This window comes from Sylvia atricapilla, chromosome 4, assembly GCF_009819655.1.
Source record: "Sylvia atricapilla isolate bSylAtr1 chromosome 4, bSylAtr1.pri, whole genome shotgun sequence".
Taxonomy (NCBI): Eukaryota; Metazoa; Chordata; class Aves; order Passeriformes; family Sylviidae; genus Sylvia; species Sylvia atricapilla.
In genome coordinates this window covers 68,364,240-68,383,464 of record NC_089143.1, presented here as the reverse complement: position 1 = coordinate 68,383,464, position 19,225 = coordinate 68,364,240, and the positions used below count along the sequence as shown (strand labels likewise).

At 42.7% G+C, this 19,225-nt stretch overlaps 1 protein-coding gene across 4 annotated transcripts in view; it reads right to left on the bottom strand.

The window, feature by feature from the left end:
- Positions 1–18,727, bottom strand: part of TRPC3 (transient receptor potential cation channel subfamily C member 3) — a 33,639-nt gene extending 14,912 nt beyond the window's left edge. Inside the window, exons 1-3 of one of the 4 annotated variants that reach the window (XM_066318226.1) lie at positions 18,681–18,727; positions 8,777–9,548; positions 983–1,168 (exon numbers count right to left, since the gene is read on the bottom strand). In XM_066318226.1, the coding sequence (XP_066174323.1) occupies positions 983–1,168; positions 8,777–9,544 (954 nt within the window). In that variant the 5' untranslated portion in view covers positions 9,545–9,548; positions 18,681–18,727. Of the gene's footprint in view, positions 1–982; positions 1,169–8,776; positions 9,549–9,715; positions 9,830–17,720; positions 18,199–18,680 lie in introns of those variants that run through there. The other 3 variants (XM_066318224.1, XM_066318223.1, XM_066318225.1) reach the window with 3 other exon arrangements.
- Between the last annotated feature and the right edge of the window lie 498 nt (positions 18,728–19,225).

The window sequence follows — 19,225 nt, the reverse complement described above, 5'->3', positions numbered from 1 at the left end:
AATCCCCAGTTCTGGCAGGGTCCTGCCAGAAACAATTCCTTTTATATGGCAGATTGGCTCAAGAGGTGGCCACAGAGCACAGGGATATTTATTCTGAGAGACACAAGGCTTCATGTGGGGATGATGAAACTATAATGGCTGTAAGGAATGGAAGTGATGCTAATCATGTAAATAGGTAGCTGTAAATAATGCATAGGCACTGCTGTATTTCCTGGCTCCTCTCACAACAGCACACAGTATTAACTATTTTCTGTGCTGGCCTAATGTGGGATCTTGAGGAGAACAACATACAATGAAAACTACCATGAAAGGATATGTATTTATGTCAAACATGTGATGCACAGCTCCATTTTTCAACACACAACGTTCATTCACAAAATGCAAACTACTTTGAGAGAGGCATGTACTGAAAACACTTGCCAAAGCACCAATAAACATAGGTACAAAGGTGAAGAACTGAAATGAATCGGTCAAGAAGCCACAGACATATTCCATGCCTTTCCAGGGCTGAGTTTTAAAATATTTTTTAAAGGAAAAAACATGTAAATCACACGGAATTTCTCACTACCACACATAGCTGCAGATGAGTTGTTTATGGGTTGAAACCAACATTTTCACCAGCACAGCCTTCTCTTTGGATTAGGTATTATTGCATTGACTGACAGGAAGACACAGCCTGAGTGTCATGGAGTGAAAACCTGGCTCTACTGAAATATCCTTTGGGTTAATCAGGAGAAGGATCTGACCAACTGTGCAAAGCCTTGCTAACGCACCTCATTTATGTCACTGCAATGTCCTGCCACTTCTCAGCAGTGGCAAGTAGATTAAACCAAACTCCTTCATGACAGGCCCTTTCTGCCTTCTGAGAGTCTTGATTACTCACACCACGCCTCAGCTGCGCATCTGACCACGGCTTCAGGACACCTGCGGAAGGAGGTGGCACTGCCCTGTGCCACGGTGTCCGAGAGCTGTGAGGAGTTACCTTTTTGACTTCGTACTTAATGGCCAGCTTCACACGGCTCAGGGACGCCCGGTGCCTCTGCGCTTCCAGCGGCTCCGCGTTCAGATCCCCGTTCAGGATGGCCTCCACCTCCTCCGAGTCCCGGCACAGATCCAGGACGCCCACCACGAAGTCCTTGCACTGCATGGACAGCTTGCGGTAGTCGTTCTGGAACAGGACGGGGGACAGAACCGTGACACACACGCTGAAGAGCCGACGGCGAGGAAGAAAGGGCCCACACAATTTGCTAAAAACGAAGGGTTTGATTTTTACATCAGATATTAGAGGGTTTTTGTACGGTGGAATCATTGGTTCTGTGACACAAGGTGAACGTTCTAACAGCGTCTGTTTAACACAGCATGGGAACACGACATAAGAGTGTGATGGAAATAACCTGGATGGGCAAAAAGGGGCAGCTGAAATTTAACAATTTCACAAACCAAGCAAGGCCAGGACTATCAAAAAAGTAACATCACTGTCACAAAAACTTTGCTGACAACTAATGAAATAATTGCCTCTGAGGCTACAAATATCTTTTAGCCCTTTCTCCACTGCTGAAGTGGCTGATTACTCATTACTCTGATGTACGCCAGGTACATTTCCCCCTTTTTTCTTTTCCACCCTCTGCTTCCCACCTTCCTTGGAATGCCTCACACCCAGCAACTGGTACAGCGGGTTACAAAGTAACTGCACAGAATAACAGGACAAATCGGACACCAACGTTGTGGGCAAAACACTCCAAATTTCCTGTAAGAGTGCCCTGGAAATAACAGGAGAATTCATCCTGTTCAGCGTTTCCAAGGACTACCATGGAAGTCAATTTGAAATATTTGCCTCTCTCTAATCTCCTTCCTCCTCTGACAAAACATTTGTGGCTGCATTTCAGAATTTTTAGCTAACTCTGTAAAGCATGCACATGTGAAATTTTGCCTGTACTTTTGTTTATACTTGTAAATGTCTCCTACCGTCTTCTGTAACTCTTATCTCGATCTCTGCTTCAGAAGAAACCTCGGTCTCTATTTTTGTGTTCATGTCCTCTCAGATTTCTAGAAATTCCATATCTGAGATGTGGCCCCTGATTTCCTCACATGAGGCTACAGATGGAGGAGGAAACTTGACTGGATCTGCCAATTTTACCTTCAGTGCCCAACTAGAAACAGCACAACCACCTTTTTCAATTACTCCCTTTCTTCAGGACTTTCTTCAGGTCTTTTCCCCTTCATCAGGCCACCAAAACACTAATTTGAGCCCTCCACATTTTTTGTGTTTTACTGTTCATTTCCAGACACTGCCATATCAAAATCACTTTTTGAGGGTGCAGAATGTCCCTTAGAGGTGCCCGTCTTCTCAAAAATGTTTCCTTACTGCTTCTGCCCTCATAATTTTCTCTTTTTATTTCTTTCATTTTTTCTGAAACCCTCACTTTTTCCTCCTTTCCTACGTAATTTTTCCTCCTTGTACTGGTAGTTATGCTAAATTTTCAGCTTAGCATCTATATAACGGGACAGAGAAACTAATGTGCTCTCAGTAGTTTCAAATTATTTTGGGAAATGATGGGAAAAGAGGCTGCATAGGGTAAATGCCAGAATCAGACATCAGTGGCACAGGTCAGATTCAGATATGAATCAAAATGAAACATTACTGGAGACAAACAAGTACTCCCAGAGAAGTTGTGTTCTTACACAAGACTGACATCCCTGATCCAGACTTGGAAACAACCAGTCCTAATCCTGGACCTTAAACAGGATCCCGTTATTTCCTTTGGTCATAGAGGACAAATTAATCTAGTTGTCAGTGAAGCAACAGGATATAAGGTTATTTTAGATTTGTTTTTGGCAACCAGGGAGAACAGGACAGAAGAGCTAATAATAAAAATAATACCGGAATGTGTGATTAAATTCAGTGAAGGTATAAGCAAGCTTATATATGACCAAGACTTAGGACTTTGAAAAAGGTAAAGTCTCATAAAAAAGTTAATCAAGGCAGTGAAATATACTTACTCGCATGGAAGTCTGAATGCAGATAGAGATTTTACACGAAATGTGATTAGATCTCAGACATTATAAAGATAAAAACCTTGCAAAAGAAGACTCCAGGATGGTGGCTAGAAAACAGCAGCAGTTAAAAAAAAAAAAAAAGAACAGTCTTTCATGACAGCCTAGTCAAAAGAGAGCTTCATCACAGAAGCCAAAACTCTAAGTATAAACTGCTAGAATTCAGGTTATGGAGAATATTAAGCAAATCACCAGGACATGACACAATATAAAAAGAAGATGGGGATTTTATTCAATGAAGAAAAAGAAAAAGGAGTGACCGAAGACAATCTAATAAAGCTAAAAACAATACCATGCCTTCAGTTTATTCAAGTCGTATGTTGTTCATATTGTTTTCACAAAAGAATTCCTAAATATTGATGAGAACTCGAACACTCTTCCTTAAACATCTAATTTAAAGCAGGAGTTGCTTACAAATTTCACTGCAGCTAAAGGAAGTATTTACTAAAGGAAATGGCTGAGCAAAACCCATGAAAATCATCACACACAGCTTAACATTAATTCAACAAGAATAAGACTGATAATCAACTTTTCTCTAATACTTTAAAGTAGCTGTAAATCTGCTATTCAAAGTGCACAGGAGGATACGCTTCGTGCAGTGACTTCAGTAATAATACAACATAACTAAAAGAGAAAGTACATTCTTACTCACCTGAATTTGCAGGCACTTTAAACTTTCCCAAGGAAAAAAAAAAAGAGTATTTGTTTTACTATTATTTGTAACTAACCTACAGTCTAAACTGGTATCTTATTAAGGTTTAATGAAGTTTAGTTCAGATGGTTTTGTATTATTCAAGTGCTTTATGACATAACACAACCCAAATTTTGCCCTCGTATGAATGAACATGGGCTGTCCAGTTGCAGGGAGAGGCTTCAATTACAAAGTGTTTTCTCATTCTTTTGCTAATTGTGAAGAAATAGAAGAAGAAATATTGGATTTCTAACAGCTAGGAAATAACTTCCATGCTTTGCACGTTTGCCTACCACAAGAGTTACCCAGATTTCTTCTAACAGCAGTAGAATAACAGTAGAAACATGAATGACATGTTTCTTTATTGGTATATACACCACTTGCTTATACAAGTTATGCTTACTGCCAGATAAGATTAATAATACAATGGATGAGGTTTTATTCTGTCAAATTTAAGGATTAAATACAACCTACATTACTCACAAATGCTGTTATAAGAACTGAAAACCAGTTATGTGCATTCTTAATATCCCACTCTGGCTTTGAATCTTATGGCAGGAAAACTTGTCAGATTTCCCTCTCCAGGTCTTTATTTACCTAAATGTTAGCAAATCAAATTTATCCCAGTCTATCTGATTGCTTTACAGAATTAAACAGACAAACAGTACCTGATTCTCAAACAACCTTCTACCTCTAGGGTGTTGTGTGGATATTTTAATCTATGGTCCCAGTCATCCAAATCACCTCTGCTCACTCCTGGGAACATACAAATGAAGCCACTAAATCAACACTAACAGTTGCACAAACATCTTTGTAACATCAAAAAATATCAGCCTACACTCTGCATTTCCCAGGTTCCACAGCTGACTCCAGCACATACAGGACAACCGACGATGACTGGAATTGCAAAGCTGTGTCTCACAAGCAGTTTCAGAGGACTCTAACACACATCAAAAGCTGGATCTCAGCCTGCCCAAATTTGTATGCTCTGTTCTCACTCATAACATCAAGCACTGCCCTGTGAATTAATCTGGAGTCTTGGCTAAGAATGTATCAGTCTGTGTGCAAAGAACGAAGCGCACAAACAGAAAACCTTCGGCTGATTTCACACAAGATTTCTGTGAAATCTATACTGAGCAATCATGTGCAGTCAAACAAAGTAGGGATCAGTGTTCTGCTGCAGGACCCACACTCCTGCCAAGCACCAAAGTTCACAAGTAATGCACAACTAATTCACAGTCACTATACTGAATCATAAATTTATGTGATTATCTGGTAAACGGCCACTTTGAAACTACCTGTATTTGGTGAGTTTGCACATGTAACTGTACATGCAAATCAAGCACATAATTGCCCTAATGGTTATGGATCTATCCTTTCAAAAGCTGGGCCTAAACCTAGATCAAGCTTGAACACTCTTTGTTAGTTCAGCTGAGATAACACTATGTAAATTTACTTGGAACACTGACAGATTCTGCTTTTAGATGCACGTCCACATCTTCCGTTGGTTCAGTGGGAGCTTTCAGCAAAACTGGGAACAGGGATTTATCCTATAGAAAGCAGGACTACAACCTTTTTGATCCTTGCCAGAGCAATTTCAGCTGTGAGAACTGAGCTTGCTTACACAGGACAGTATTTAGTTGAAAGCTGGTATAAAGAGAACCACGGGGCTTTCTAGCTACTTTGTCCTCTCTCTTCCTATGGTGACTCCAAAGGAAAGTTCCATCGGCTGTCCCGACTGACAGAAATCCTCCCTTCCCTGGACAGTAACAGCTTTGAAGTCCTCAGGGAGGAGGGTGAATATCAATTAACTTTAGTAACCCAAACCTGTCATTTCCCAAGCCAAGCTGCAGTGGTCATGGTCTGCTAAAAATAGGGGAACAGGAAAACAAACAAAAAAAGGGAATATGTGTGTATTGCAAAGTATTTTGTGGTGCTACTGGACAGGAAAAGATAATTCTCCAACTATGGTAATGGTCACTTATTTACATTAAGACAAGATACAGTTTGGCAGCATTCTTGACTGCGATCAAACTGAAATTTCCTGATGTCATCTGAAATCCTGCAGGCAATTCCTGAAATTAGGAGACTAGAGGGACTAGGAATACCAAGTAAAGTCAGAGAAATACAGTATTCCCTGTCCTAGTCATGAGAGAATTGAATAAAAGTATACATGAGAAGAAGACAAGTGGATGCAAAGATCAAAAAGGAGTAAAAGAAGAAATAAATATAATAGATGAAGAAGAGCAAAATGACAAACAGGTTGAACAAAGGATTTCACAAATGGACTAAGGAAGCTTGGAGATGAAAGGAGTAGAATGTAATGGTCTTTAGGGCTCCAGTTTCCTCATCTATTTTTATTAATTTTCCATGCTTTTTTGGGGGGCTATGTGTCTTGCATCTTCCATCTTGAATCCTTTCTCCTTACTTCTAAAAGGAAAATAAAACAAAACCCTAAAAATCAGTGTAATTAATCATGTTCTCTTGAGGAACTGTCACGAATGAATGGCCTAAGTCACCTTCCCACATTTCTAATTCACTTGTGTAAACCCTGGTTTGTGCATACAAATATCTCAGTGTAAATGCTAAGCAAGAGAGGCAGACTGGACTTTGCATATGCAATGGATGTTAGGTTCAATTTAACAAGCGTTTACTAGGAAACTTGGCCCTCAGGTGTTTTTAAACAGGTTCAACCCAAGCTCTTTCTCTGTGGGAAACCATCCAGAACTGTGTTTCCTGTAGGAGCACTCTGCATCCTGGAAGTGGAGCATGCACAGGAAACATTGTGGGCCTTAATATTCCATAGATACTGAGAATAAATCATGATTTAAACTGGTTTGATTCTTTTTTTGTTGTGAGAGAGATGAATTATTTTGCCCATTTTTCTCCACCCTGAAACAATTCTGATCAGTGCTGTGCTACAGACTGAATTTGAGTGGAATGCTCAAGCATTTCCAGTGATGATCCTAGAGAAGAATGCAGCAGAAGTCTGCAGGAATGCAAATCCTGGATTAGAAGCCCTCTCCTCTGCGATGTGACAAAGCACACAAGTTATCAGCCAAACATATTCAGATGACACATCTATAGGGAAAAAAGCACTGAAAAGGCAATTGCAGATGGGAGGGACTCCAAGAAAACACTCAGCTCTCCTATCAGGCTTGTCAGAAACAGAAGGGAAAAAAGAGAGATGTGACGTCAATGAAGAGAGTAATTATTTCACTGGAATGTTTTGACGTTGATGAGAAGCCGGAATTTCCATGCCAGCAAGAAGTCAGGAACCATTTTCACTGAAGGTGCCAAGACTGAGTCATCTGATACACCTGGCAAGGTTAGTAGCCATGTAAGCACTATCCAAAAATATTGAAATCTGTGAAAACAGTGAATTTCTTGGAGTTTTAGCATCCCAAAATAGCAGGAAATTACCATTTAAAAAACTGAAATAATTTTTTCAAGTTCTGGTTTGAAATGAGAAGCTTAATCAAAAAACTTCACCTTTTCTCCTCCAAAATTTCAAGCCACGGTTTTGGTTTTTTTCTGATGAAATTTGTATACATGGTATTAGTACCTGTGAGATGGGAGTCTCCCATGAATTTCTATTTCCACTGTAATTTTTCTATGCAGTTCCAATCATCTACATCCTTGCCTAACAAAAACACAGTGCAGCTTGCCCTAATTTAGCTTTTGGTGGCAGGGTACCTTTTCATCTGAGGAAAAAGAAAAATCTGACATTTTTCCCTGAATAAATACATTGAGGAAGTATTCAGCTAATTTGCCAGGTTCCACAATACACAGCGTGGTATAAGTGAGTTCCTTCAGCAAAGAAAGGGGAGGAAGGGTTTAAGATGAATTTTACACTTCATCAGTGTGTGTTATAATACATTAATACTTCTCACCACTGAAAATTTATTATTAAATTCTATTTTAACTCACTCAGCTGAATATGGACCTATTCTTTCTCAGGAGTTTTCTTCCTCTTCCGTTAAATTTCACTTTACTAATTTCTGCCCGTCTTTTTCCAGGTTGTTGTATATTCCTTCTGAGTACTCCACAGAGTAAGCAGTGCTTGCTGCTGTTTGGAGAGGTTAATGCACCTCTTTTGTCTCTCTCAGATCATTTTTGAAGATATTAAACTAGCAAGTGGTACCCAACACTGGCCTTGCAGAACCCCAATAAATTTGCTGTTACATTCAGAGACAATGCTGTGAATATCTTTACTCACTGAGAGCAATCTGTCATTCCCCAAGCCAAGCTTTTCTCATTACAAGCAGTCTACTGGGATTTGATTTTTTTTGGTGGGGTTTGGCTGCAGGGGGAGAACGGGGGACAAGAGGAAAGGTGGCTGTTGTGGTCCTTTTCCAGGTATCCAACTGAACTGAAAAATCACTAAAAAGAAGCACCGAGCAACAGTTAACAAAGCCATTAATTGTCTGAGGGAGAAGCTGAAATATATAAAGAAGTCAGGGCACTGGCATACAAAACCAGATACAGCTGCAAACCAGGTAAGAGGACCAACATCTGTAAGCATTCTAACAGCTGGTTTTGAACATGTAACATTCCTAAAAAGTGCATCAAAAAAAAATCCACTTTGGGTATTCTTAACCATTTGGAGACATGAGCCAAAATCAGTACAAATTAAGACAGAATAAGGTCAGAGCTGCAATACCCTCAAGGAAAGCAAAATGTTTCTGCTTTCTGCACTTGTATTACTCAGCATTGGTAAATAGGAACAATCCTTGTGTGCTGCAGCAACCAGAATTGTTTTCCATCTGCTGCAAGGTTATCAAAACGCCCACTTTTTCCAGTTTCCAATTTTACCAATTTTCTCCAAACACAGCAGGTGCAAAAGCAATTTCATTTAATTAAAAATTCTTTTTAAAGTCTTATGTCTCAAGAATAAAAGAGACAAGATGAGAGTATTTGTAACTGAAAAAGTAAAAGCACAGGGAATCATTTCAGCATCTAAGGACAACATGAAGTAGCAACAACTTTAAAACAATAGCAAAGACAGAGAAATGCAAAAAACACCATTACCTTGAATTCTTTTTCAATGTTGGCCAACTTGGCAAGTTCATTGCTGAGTTCTAGAGCAGTGAGCACTGGATCTTCACTGGACAGGGACAGATAAGCTGGACTGGCCAGTCCTTTGTACGCGTTTATTCTTGACCTAGAGTGACTGAAAGAATCATGTTTTTGCTTCTCCGTGCAGTCATTACATTTGCAGAAATAATCATGAGGTCTTTCTATCCTCGCTCCTTTCATCAACAGCATGTGCACGACTTCGTATTTTTGGCAGTGGGCAGCTAAAATTATGGGAGTGATGTCTGGAGAAAAGCGGGTACCGTCTTCGTCATAGGAATAAAAATCATCATCCTGGAGCTCCTGCTCACAAGGGCTCAGAGTCAGTCGCTTATTTACTGAAAACCCAGGATGATTCAAAATTGCTTCCACTATCCTAATGTAACCCTTGCTGATTGCGAGCAGCAGGGCATCTCCAATCCGTGCCAAGTTCTCTTTTTTTAACAGAAGTTCTGTCACTTCCAAATGTTCATTCCCCACGGCAAGCTGCAAGGCGTTCTGGCCCATGTAGTCAACGCAGTTGACATTCAGCGTCTTTGACTCCTCCAGCATTTTGCGCACCACGGGGATGTTCCCGTACTCGGCGGCATCCAGGAATCGCTCCTCCTCGGCCGTCAGGCTCGTGCCCCTGTTGTTGAACATGAAGGCCGGGCCCCTAATGGCCTGTCGCCTTCCCTTCTCCCTCATCACGGTCATACGCCTCAGCGACGGGCTTTCTTCCATGTACCTAAGGGGAAAACAAGGAAAAGGTAACCAATTTTCACTGTAGCGCTCATTTGTAACTTCCAATCCTGTGGCTAAAACAAGTTGTTTTGTCCCTCGTCCTTCGCCCGTTTATTGACGAGCAGTATCCTGGATTGGGATTGCTCTTGTCTGCAATCTAAAGGTACTCACAGGCTCAGTGCCTCGGGCCATCGCTGTTCTCTTAGCATGGTCCAGATTTATTAACATTTTCCATTTCTTTTAAGACGTCACTCCTCTTCAGAGGAGCTCGCTCACCAGCTCACTTACCACGTATATAAAATGAAAACACATCTACTGTACTGCTTTCAGCAGTAATTCATATTATCCATCACAGCTATTCAAGCTGATGGTATAAGTAAGGCAATACTTAATGCTTACCATGTTGTAGATCACATAAAAGTGAGGTGAAAACACATTTTCTTCAGAACGTCTTGCCAAGCAACACATGATGAAGCCTGATCACAGCTTCTCGTGTTACTACTAGAAACAGTAAACCTGGAAGCTTCTACTCAGAAGTCACTTTGGTCAAATTACAAATTTTTGGAAAACAATAGTACATACACATTCAGCAGACTTTCTGCAACTAAACTGCTTACAGGTTCCAGACACCAGGAGTCATCCAGTACAGACTGAGATCAGCTCATCCTCCAATGCCATGGATTGTGTTGGGCCTCTTTCTACATCACCCATTTTAGGAGCTGAGAGAGTCTGTGTATACATTCTTGTACCATAATAAAAAACAATGGGAAAGTCGATGACTGAATGAATGAAAATTGGGATAACTGCTGCACTAGAGAGAGGAAAGCTGGGTGTAGGAAAGTGACATGTTTTAAAGGAAAATGAGAACCAGGGAATCCATGAACTCTCCACAGAAACCAGCTGCAAAAGAAGAAAGAGGGAGGAAAGAGAAGGGTGACAGGCCAAAAGAATGGATGAGGAAGCTAATTTGGCAAACAGAAACTGGAACTATGAACCAGTGGAGGTACTGGCTGTGGGAACAGACAGATTGGATGCTGAGCTGGGTCTAGCAAGGCAAGGAAAAAAGAGAGGGGCAGGGAGGTGCAGAGCAGTGAAACTGCATAGAAATTGCAAAGAAAAGGGACGTAGGATGAGAGGCTGAGGAGCAGACGCTGCCTAGCTGAAGAAAAAAGCAGCAGGAGACAACTGCCTGACAAGGTCTGAAACAACAGAATGGATGGGATCAGGCTAAAGTGGTCACAGCTGGGGGAAGAGCAGAAGCCTTTGTGCCTGCCAGAGCAGAGGCCAAAGGCCTGAAAATGTACTCAGGATGCCCTAACCTTCCTTCACCACCATCTGCACATAAGTGTGAAACCAGTCAGCAACCTCCTTTGCCTTTTGTAGTCCAGCTCAACAGTGAGGAAGGCAGCTTCCAGTTGCTATCAGTTAATCCAGTAGCTCAAGGGATCGAGATCACTGGAGATGATTTGATGGGCATGGAGACACCAAGTGCTGCTGATAAACAGTATGACTTAATGGAGGGTGTGCTTTGAATACATATAACACATTAGATATATATATTTATATACACACACTGCGCAGAGATAAAGAAATCTTTTAAGTTCCAGATTTGTTTTTTAGGTCCTATGTGCCTCTGTTCCTCATCTTTAGAAAAAGAACAGTTGGCTCCCATTTTGCAGGAGCATTGTGAAAATTAATTTTTTTCACTTTGCTGAAAAACTCAGGCACAGGAATAAAAGCCCAGACAGAAAAACTGAAAAGGAAATTAATCCTTCTACCCTCAGTGCATTAGAAGAGATGTGAGTCCATGTAATGAATGCCAAGGGCAAACCAAAATATTAAACGGCCCTTTTTAAGCAAACCCTGTCAGTCTGCAAAAAGGACAGAACCAAGAGAAAAATGCCACAAAGGGCCCTTTGGGCACACAGGGACTCTGCATTAAAATTGACACAGTAGCACCTGCAAGGGCAGCTTTGAAAGGTAAACGTCCAAACTGATGCAGGTTCAAATCCACAGCCAGAGAAACCGCCTCCTAAGTGCTGGTGGGGGTTGTTTTTTGGTGGGTGTGATCTTTCAATGACAAAAGCTTTGCTCAATTGAGACTGCACAAAATGCACCCGCTGCCATCACTGGATGCAGCACCCAGGTCTCACTGGGCACAGCTAATTCCATTCAGGTTGTAAGGATGGGCCTGCCCTTCCAGCTATCTACATCAAAATGTAAAATCTTAATCACTTTATCACAGCTACAAACATCCTAAAACCCAGCCCAAGCCCTGAGCATTTCAGTGAGCACAAATGAGCAGCTCAGTTGCACATCAAGCAAAGAGACTATTAAACTCATTAGCAAGGGCAGTTCTCTCCTGGGATGAAGCATTTTATCTTGTTGCCTTTTTATCTGTGGCTGGCATTTCTGGACTACCTGAAACAGCCTGAGTGGCACTGCAGTATGAGCAATACTAACTACTGTTTACTTTTTGGAAGATGTGGCAAAACTGCCCTGGCAAACATGACATGATCCATTCTTCCATTTTTTTTTTTTTTTTTCACTTCTGTACCACTTTCTTTAGATCTATATAAAAAGCTGCATAACAGAGGGGATTTGTAACTCTGTTGAACACAGAATTGATTTAATGTCTTAAACCTCAGGCATATTTCTTACTTAGGAGTACTCAGAAATAAAGACTTGAGCCCAGAGTGCTCATTGTGAACTGCCACAGTGTGCTGCTATCTTATTCCCCAACAAAATCAGAAGTAAAACCAGATACATTGTCTTCTTATCATTTCTTTTTAAACAAGATCTTGTTGTCTTTTATGCTGTTACACTTCCACTCTTTCTGCACATCCAAAATCACACAGGTGCAGAAATGTAGTGTTTACTGTAATGTTACGAAGAAAAAAAATTATAGCTATTAAAAATGTAACAAAGACAAAACAAATTGACTCGTGCTGACTTCTTGGTTTAAGAAGACTCTAAACTGCCACTTTGAACCTCATTTATCTTTTATGAAATACACAATACATTTGTCCTTATATATTCTGTATAATTTTTCAGCACATTTTGAAAGATGACATTTATTTTCATTTTATCTACCTTCCTTTCAAACCCCACTATCTGGGTGATCACTGAGGTGATTCATCTGACTTCTGTAGAAAGACACATACCCTTCCAAAAGTGTCCTTTCAAGAGTGGCTTCCTAATAAGGAACATATCCTTAACTGTAGACCTTGTGACAGAAATTATATATCTGAAGTGACTGCAATACCTTCTCAAAATGAAGATGCACAATGCTTGGTATTTTAATAACTAAAATACTGTCAAGACATCCCCCCAAAAAATGAAAAGTAAAAAGTCTTGTGCAGGACCACAGGGCCATGAGGCTGTTGTGTTCATCCACACTTCTCCTCTCTTCTCTTCCTCATTTCCCTCAGCAAATTCAAAGAAACAGGCATAGCTCTGGTCAGGGTAATGCATGCAAGAATCAGGTACTAAGTCTCCTATTCCATTTTCTGCTTTTCTTTCCTTACATCTAATATTTTAGCTATCCCAAAGTATGAATAAAATAGTTCGAATTTTAGTTTTAAGTGTTTGACCATTTCCAGCGTATTTTATATGTATTATTTGCCATCTGAAATAATCAAACCAGCAAAATCTCAAGTTGCATCTCTCAACATCATTAGTCTGGCTTTAAAATACGATTTAAATAGAACTAAGTGTGCATTAATTACTTGTGTTCTATTTCCAAAGCCTTTAAAGTTCAGATACGCAGCCTTGTCACTGTAAGGTGCTGACAATCTAAATTGAAAAAAGAGGGAAGAAGAGATGGGAATCATGCTGCTCCTCTGAGTCCCAATAGTTCCAAATAGTTGAAAGAATACACACACAAAAATACAAAAATATCCATAGAATGCATGGCAAAAAAACCCACAAAAGAAGCAAGTAAGAAAAATGCCTAATTATTCTGTATTAATTAGTCAGTAGAGATAAAGAGGGATGAATTGGAGATCAGGCACGTTAAGTGAAGCACACCTGTCCCACCACATCTGGACACGTTTCACTTGGCCTTGAGCCTGCAGCAGTTAAGCAGCTGTTTTGAGGAACTGAAAATCTTCTGGAAAGAAGCAAGAACTTCAGGAACTGTACAGCAACCTTCAGAATCTCTCATTCATCAGTTTTGCTTTGCAGCAGAACTTCCACAGGAGTGAGGCCAAGGCTCCTGAAGCAGTATCACCTTCCAAGACCTTTACCTAACGATAACTATCACAAGCTCTCAGATAGAGCCATGTTATGTACACTCTCAGTAATTAATTAGTTCATTATAGGCCTGGTAAATAAGACACAAAAACCTATCCTGTATTATAACATGTGTACTTCAAATACCTCAAATATTTTCATTTAAAATGTATGACCTTCATATGGGAAATAAAAAAAAATCATTAAAAAAAAGATTTTCCACTGAACAATCAATGCCCACTTGTCTCCTGTTTTCTGCATACATCACATTTACTATGACCTTACATTGCATCATCTCCTTACCTAGTCAGAGTCATTCCTACAAGGAATGTACAAGGCAAGACATTTTTAACAAGCACAGCAACTGTAAAGGGCTGGAAAAGGCACGACAATTCCTCTGCTTCTACCATGGGCTGTTTCAGCTACAGATTTCTACTCTGTTACTTTACCTAAGCCTTTTCATCTTCAATCTAGAACTGCAGCAGAAAAGAAATGTGGGATGAAGAGCTGACCTGAGACTTCCTTTTCCCTTATCCTGCTCATTATCTACAGCAATCCAAAAGATTTACAGTTTTGTTTCTAAGTCTACTTTTTAACATTGCATGCAGCATAAGCAATTTTAAAGGAAAGGAGAGTAACAGGAGAAATGGAGATTCATCCTGGGCCTTTCCAGATCCGTAGAGCAATCTGAGCTGAAGAACAGGCTGCTACTCTCCCTGAACTATCACATGCAATAAAAGATGGCATCAACAATTTACAGGCAGTTTACCCCCCTGCTAAACTACAGTACATTAGTGATCCTGATTCCGTTCTAGCCCTGAAAAGGAAAGGCAGTCCAGTGGTAACAGACAGATCTGATAACTACATAATGCCAACAGCTTTTAAAAGCAACAACACTGGAGTCAGCTGAGCAGGAGATGCAGATTGTGCCTTTTGTTCTGCCAAAAGTCATCTCTGAGGTCCCAGTTTTAAAATCAAAGACTGGTAATTGCCTTACAAAAGTGTTCAGACATGCACATATATAAGAGCAGCATCGTAGCTAATGACTCCTGCAATCTCTCAAACTATGCGCTCTCAAGTGTTTCATTTGTTACTGTCAGAGAAAAAAACAGCTCTTCCATGTGAGGAAGAGGCTCCCGGCTCCGAGCAGGGCCACAAGCAGTGCCGGAGGGGCAATCCCCCAGCCTCACTGCCTCTCCAAAAGGAAGGCTTTCCTACCTCTCCAAGCTCTGCTACAGGCACGTGTCACAGTGGGCCACTGGTAAATTCGTTTCTTCACCACTAAAACCAGTGTCTCCTTCATGCATGTTGGCTCATGTTCCAAAAAAACTTGGGAGACCCTGCACCAAATCCCAAATGCATTAAATGAGAGCTTCCTTTTCCCTTCTGTGGAGCTACTGCCTGGGCTTTCCAGAAGAGTGAGGCTAATTCAGCTGAACAGCAGAACATAAATCAGGCCAGCTGCAAGATCAGACTGAGGTCTATACTCTCCCACTGGTCTGAAACGACATAATCCATCATTCAAAATGCCCTCGTGTCATCTCACAGAAGTTCTGGCTCCATACTGGAAAGATTTAGTCCAAAAAAATGGAAAAAAAAATTACAGTGAGATATCAGGAGGAGGTGTACATGCACTTAGGGGATGGAACAACCTCCTGCCTCATAAAACTATGCAGAGCTTTTTCTGACCATTACCCTTCGCTACCTCCTCAAAGGAAAATACCAACCATCTGAATTCCTGTGGGAAAAATGGTCTAAATATTGATGGCAGGAGGGCATCTATGCACACACAGAACAAAGCAAATATCTCACCAGGAAAGAGCCAAGTTAACAGACGAACAAAGAACTCTAAAGCCCCTTCAAAACTTAGTTCTTTCTTTGTGTTCTGTCTTTCCAGCCACAAAACTACGCTGTGATTTTTAGAGAGACTCAGGAAGTCAGGGATCTGATGCCTACTACATTTAATTTACAGGTTTTGCCCACCTTTTTCCCCACTGGGGCACACAGTACTCTGTGAAACAAGTATTACATCCAGTCTGCAGTCTTAGTGGGAATCCAAGGTTAATTACTTTTTTTTTCCCAGCAATATTTGGCACAGGAGGGAGCCAGCTGTACACTGACAGGCACCTTGCACAGGCTACTGCTTTCAGAGATTTCAAAGCCCAACGAGGTCTGCCTTCTTGGGCAAACTACTTCATATCTTCCTGCCTCTTTCCCCCTACACCTTGTGCTGAATATTTAGACTACAAATCCTTCCAGCCAAGGATTCTCACCCTGTGCCTGCTAAAGCCTGACATGTGTCAATCCGAGCACATCAAGAGCAAGCTGATGCTCATCTTTATCTCATTAACATGCACAATGATTTTAGGCATTAGCACCAAACACAGAATATTACTCCAGGAGAAAAATCCAACCGCTACGCCAAGGATGACAACAGGCACATAACAGGGAAAAAAATAGTTGTGTGTCTTTTGCCTCTGTGCCCCAAGAGTTCAATACACCCCTCCTACATTAATCCATGTCACCCCTTCTGTCAGTCCATTGCGCTCACAGATTCCCAGGATAGCAAGAATTATCTACCAGGGAGCAATTCCATGAGACAGAGCTCACTCCAGGCTCAAACACCTATAAGCTGTGTCAACTGAACTCCAGGTTGATCCCTCCCTGGGATTCTTAAACACAGGAATATGTTCTTAAACACCCAATTCTTAAACACAGGAATACGTCAACCTTTCCAGAAGGACACTTGGGACTCAGAAGTTAAGGATTCATAGCTTACAATTCATCTGAACCAGCTTCAACTGTCTAAAAATAATGTGTCCAAGTCTCTTTTTATGGCAGATAAAGACAGGCACCTCGGAAAAGAAGATAAATGACTATGCTGCCTTTCCCACTGCTATTTCCTCTCCCATTCCATCATCTACATGGGAGTCTAGACAAGTAACTCAAGCACAACTAACTTTCTGACAGCTGAAGACATGTGAAAGACCAATTCCCTCGGAGTGCAAATTGCTGGGCACGGGGCATTTGTGAAGAAGTTCTGCACAGGCATGGTAAACACCACTTTTATTTGTGGTTATCCCATTCTAAGCACTACTCTAATTATTTCTGTATTTTACAGTTGTCTCTGGGGTGATTTTAATTAAGGCTTCTACAAATGCTGAATATCTTATCTTAAAACTCCGTGTCTGCTATCTGGTAATTAAAGGATTGAATTAAGAAGCAAATGTCCTCCTGAAAATATAAAATAGTCAAGGAATCCTCTGAGGTTAAGTCTACCTAAACTGCAGTGTGTTATAAAAATTACTGAATAATTCATAGACAACCTACATTTTGCAAGTCAGGGAAAAGAAAGTTAACATCCCTACTAGTAAAATTGAATGCATTTATCTTGCAGTAAGTCCAGTTGCACGGGCAGCATCTCTTTATATATCCAGACAGACAGATGTCCACGATTGTATCTTTGAAAATAAAAGGAAATTTTGGAAGAGCACATCCAAGCAGGACAAGGTGCATCTCCAGAACTAAGGCTTTTCTGCACAGGTGTCCTAGATTTCTGTGGGGAATTTGGTTTTATTTCAGCACAGCTTTAAAAAAAAATACCTAAGGATAAAGCGCACACATTGGGAATGGGTTTTCTAAACCTCAGCTGAGCCAATAATTGGGCAATTTCTGCCCAGCTACGCTTGTATCCATCGGGGGGATAAAAGAGGGGGGGTGAGAGGGAAAGGCAGGGATGGAATTTTCTGTGCCCGGACACACCTGTCCCCGGCTGCCGCCGGAGAGGCAGAGGCTGCGGAGGGCGCCGAGGGCAGGCGGGGGCCGGGCGATGCCTTCGGGGCGCTCCCGCCCGGGCCCAAAACTCGCCGGGAGCCGCATCCCTGCCCCGGGGAAGTTTCCTGGAGGCCCCCTCCGAACGCCCCCCGCCCCGGGCCCCGCTTACATGGTGCTGGCAAAAGTGGGGGGCGGGTAGTATCCGTAGGGCTCCCGGAGGGTTTTGACGGCTCTTGGCGGCGGCGGGGGCTCCGGCCCCCCATTGACGCCTCTCCAGCCGCGGCGCCGGCGCTGCTGCTCCTCTTCCTCTGCCCCCTCCTCCTCCTCCTCCTGCTGCTGCGGGGGGAAGGTCACTCTCCCCTGCTCCTTGCTCTTCCTGCTCTTGCTGGACATGGTCGGGGTCCCCTCAGGCGGCGGCCGCGGCTCCGGCTCCCGGCCGGCCTCGTCCGGCGGCGTGTGCGGCGGGCAGGAAGGCGGGAGCGGGAGCAGGGAGACACCAGCCCTTCCCGGCGGGGGACAGAGCACCTGAAGAGGACGAACCCCTCACCACAAAACCGCGCCCGTCGGGAAGGCGGCGCGATGCGCAGCCCGGCAGCGGGAGCCGGGAAGTGCCGGGGAGGCGAACAAGAGACAGGGCTGCCGGCGGCGGCTCTGCCCCCCTCCTCCTCCTTCTCCTCCTCCTCCTGCTCTGCCTGTCATCATCCCTCGCTAGGACGGCATCGTCACGGAGGCAGCGGGGCCGTGGAGAGCGCTCCGGAGAGGAGGGGACGCCGCCGTCCTCCCTCCGCCCCTCACGGCCCGGGAGAGGGGGAGGCAGCGCTACAAATGTCCCTCAGCCGCCGGCCGCGGGTAAATCCCGTCCCCGCCGAGCGGAGCCCTCGGGGCTGCCCGCAAAGCCGGCACCCAGGCAGCCGAGGCCCCAGGGAGCCCGGGTTCCCTGGCCCCGGTCACAACATGAGGCGGGGGTCCGCCGGCGGCAAGGGAATTCTCGCCCAAATTGCCCCAAAGCAGCCAGCGGCTCGGCCAAACCTGCACAGAGCTCGGTGCTTAGAGTAACACCCAGCCCCACACTGGGAACAGTTGAAGTTGAAATTTTCAGGTGAAAAAGAGGCGCTTTGGACTGACTTACCGAGCGAGCCGAGGTTTCCCCAAAGTGTTCCAGATGTCTCTGCCTTGGGCTTTACCACTTTAGTTCCGTGCGGTGCCAAGCTGAAAAGCAGTGGGAGGATGCTGAGACGTCCATGGCATGTAATCAGAAGTAATTATGCTCCACAGACCCCAGTCACAAAAATTCCTGCCGTACGTAGATGCATCACCTCTTCCATTGTTATGAGATTTCTTTTTTGGTGCGTTATTTCCCAGGGAAAATTATTTTCTGATAGGAGGGCAACCTCTTTGAAATCAAGGCAGGGCCTGTGTGATTTTGTGTGCAGAATGTACAAAACGGTAGGTACATTTAGAGAACGTGTGTTAATTTATATATAATAAAGCCGTTACTTTGTCTACATGCTGCTGAGATGCCATTTTTCTCTTGCTTTAAACTTTTTTGGGGCAATATCGGTATAAATTTCCATGAAGCTGCTTTCTAAATCTGCATTCAGGTGCTGCTGAAACTGAAATTTATGTAAGCTTTCCAACTACTTTAGAGAAAGTAGACTTTCAATCCACATATCG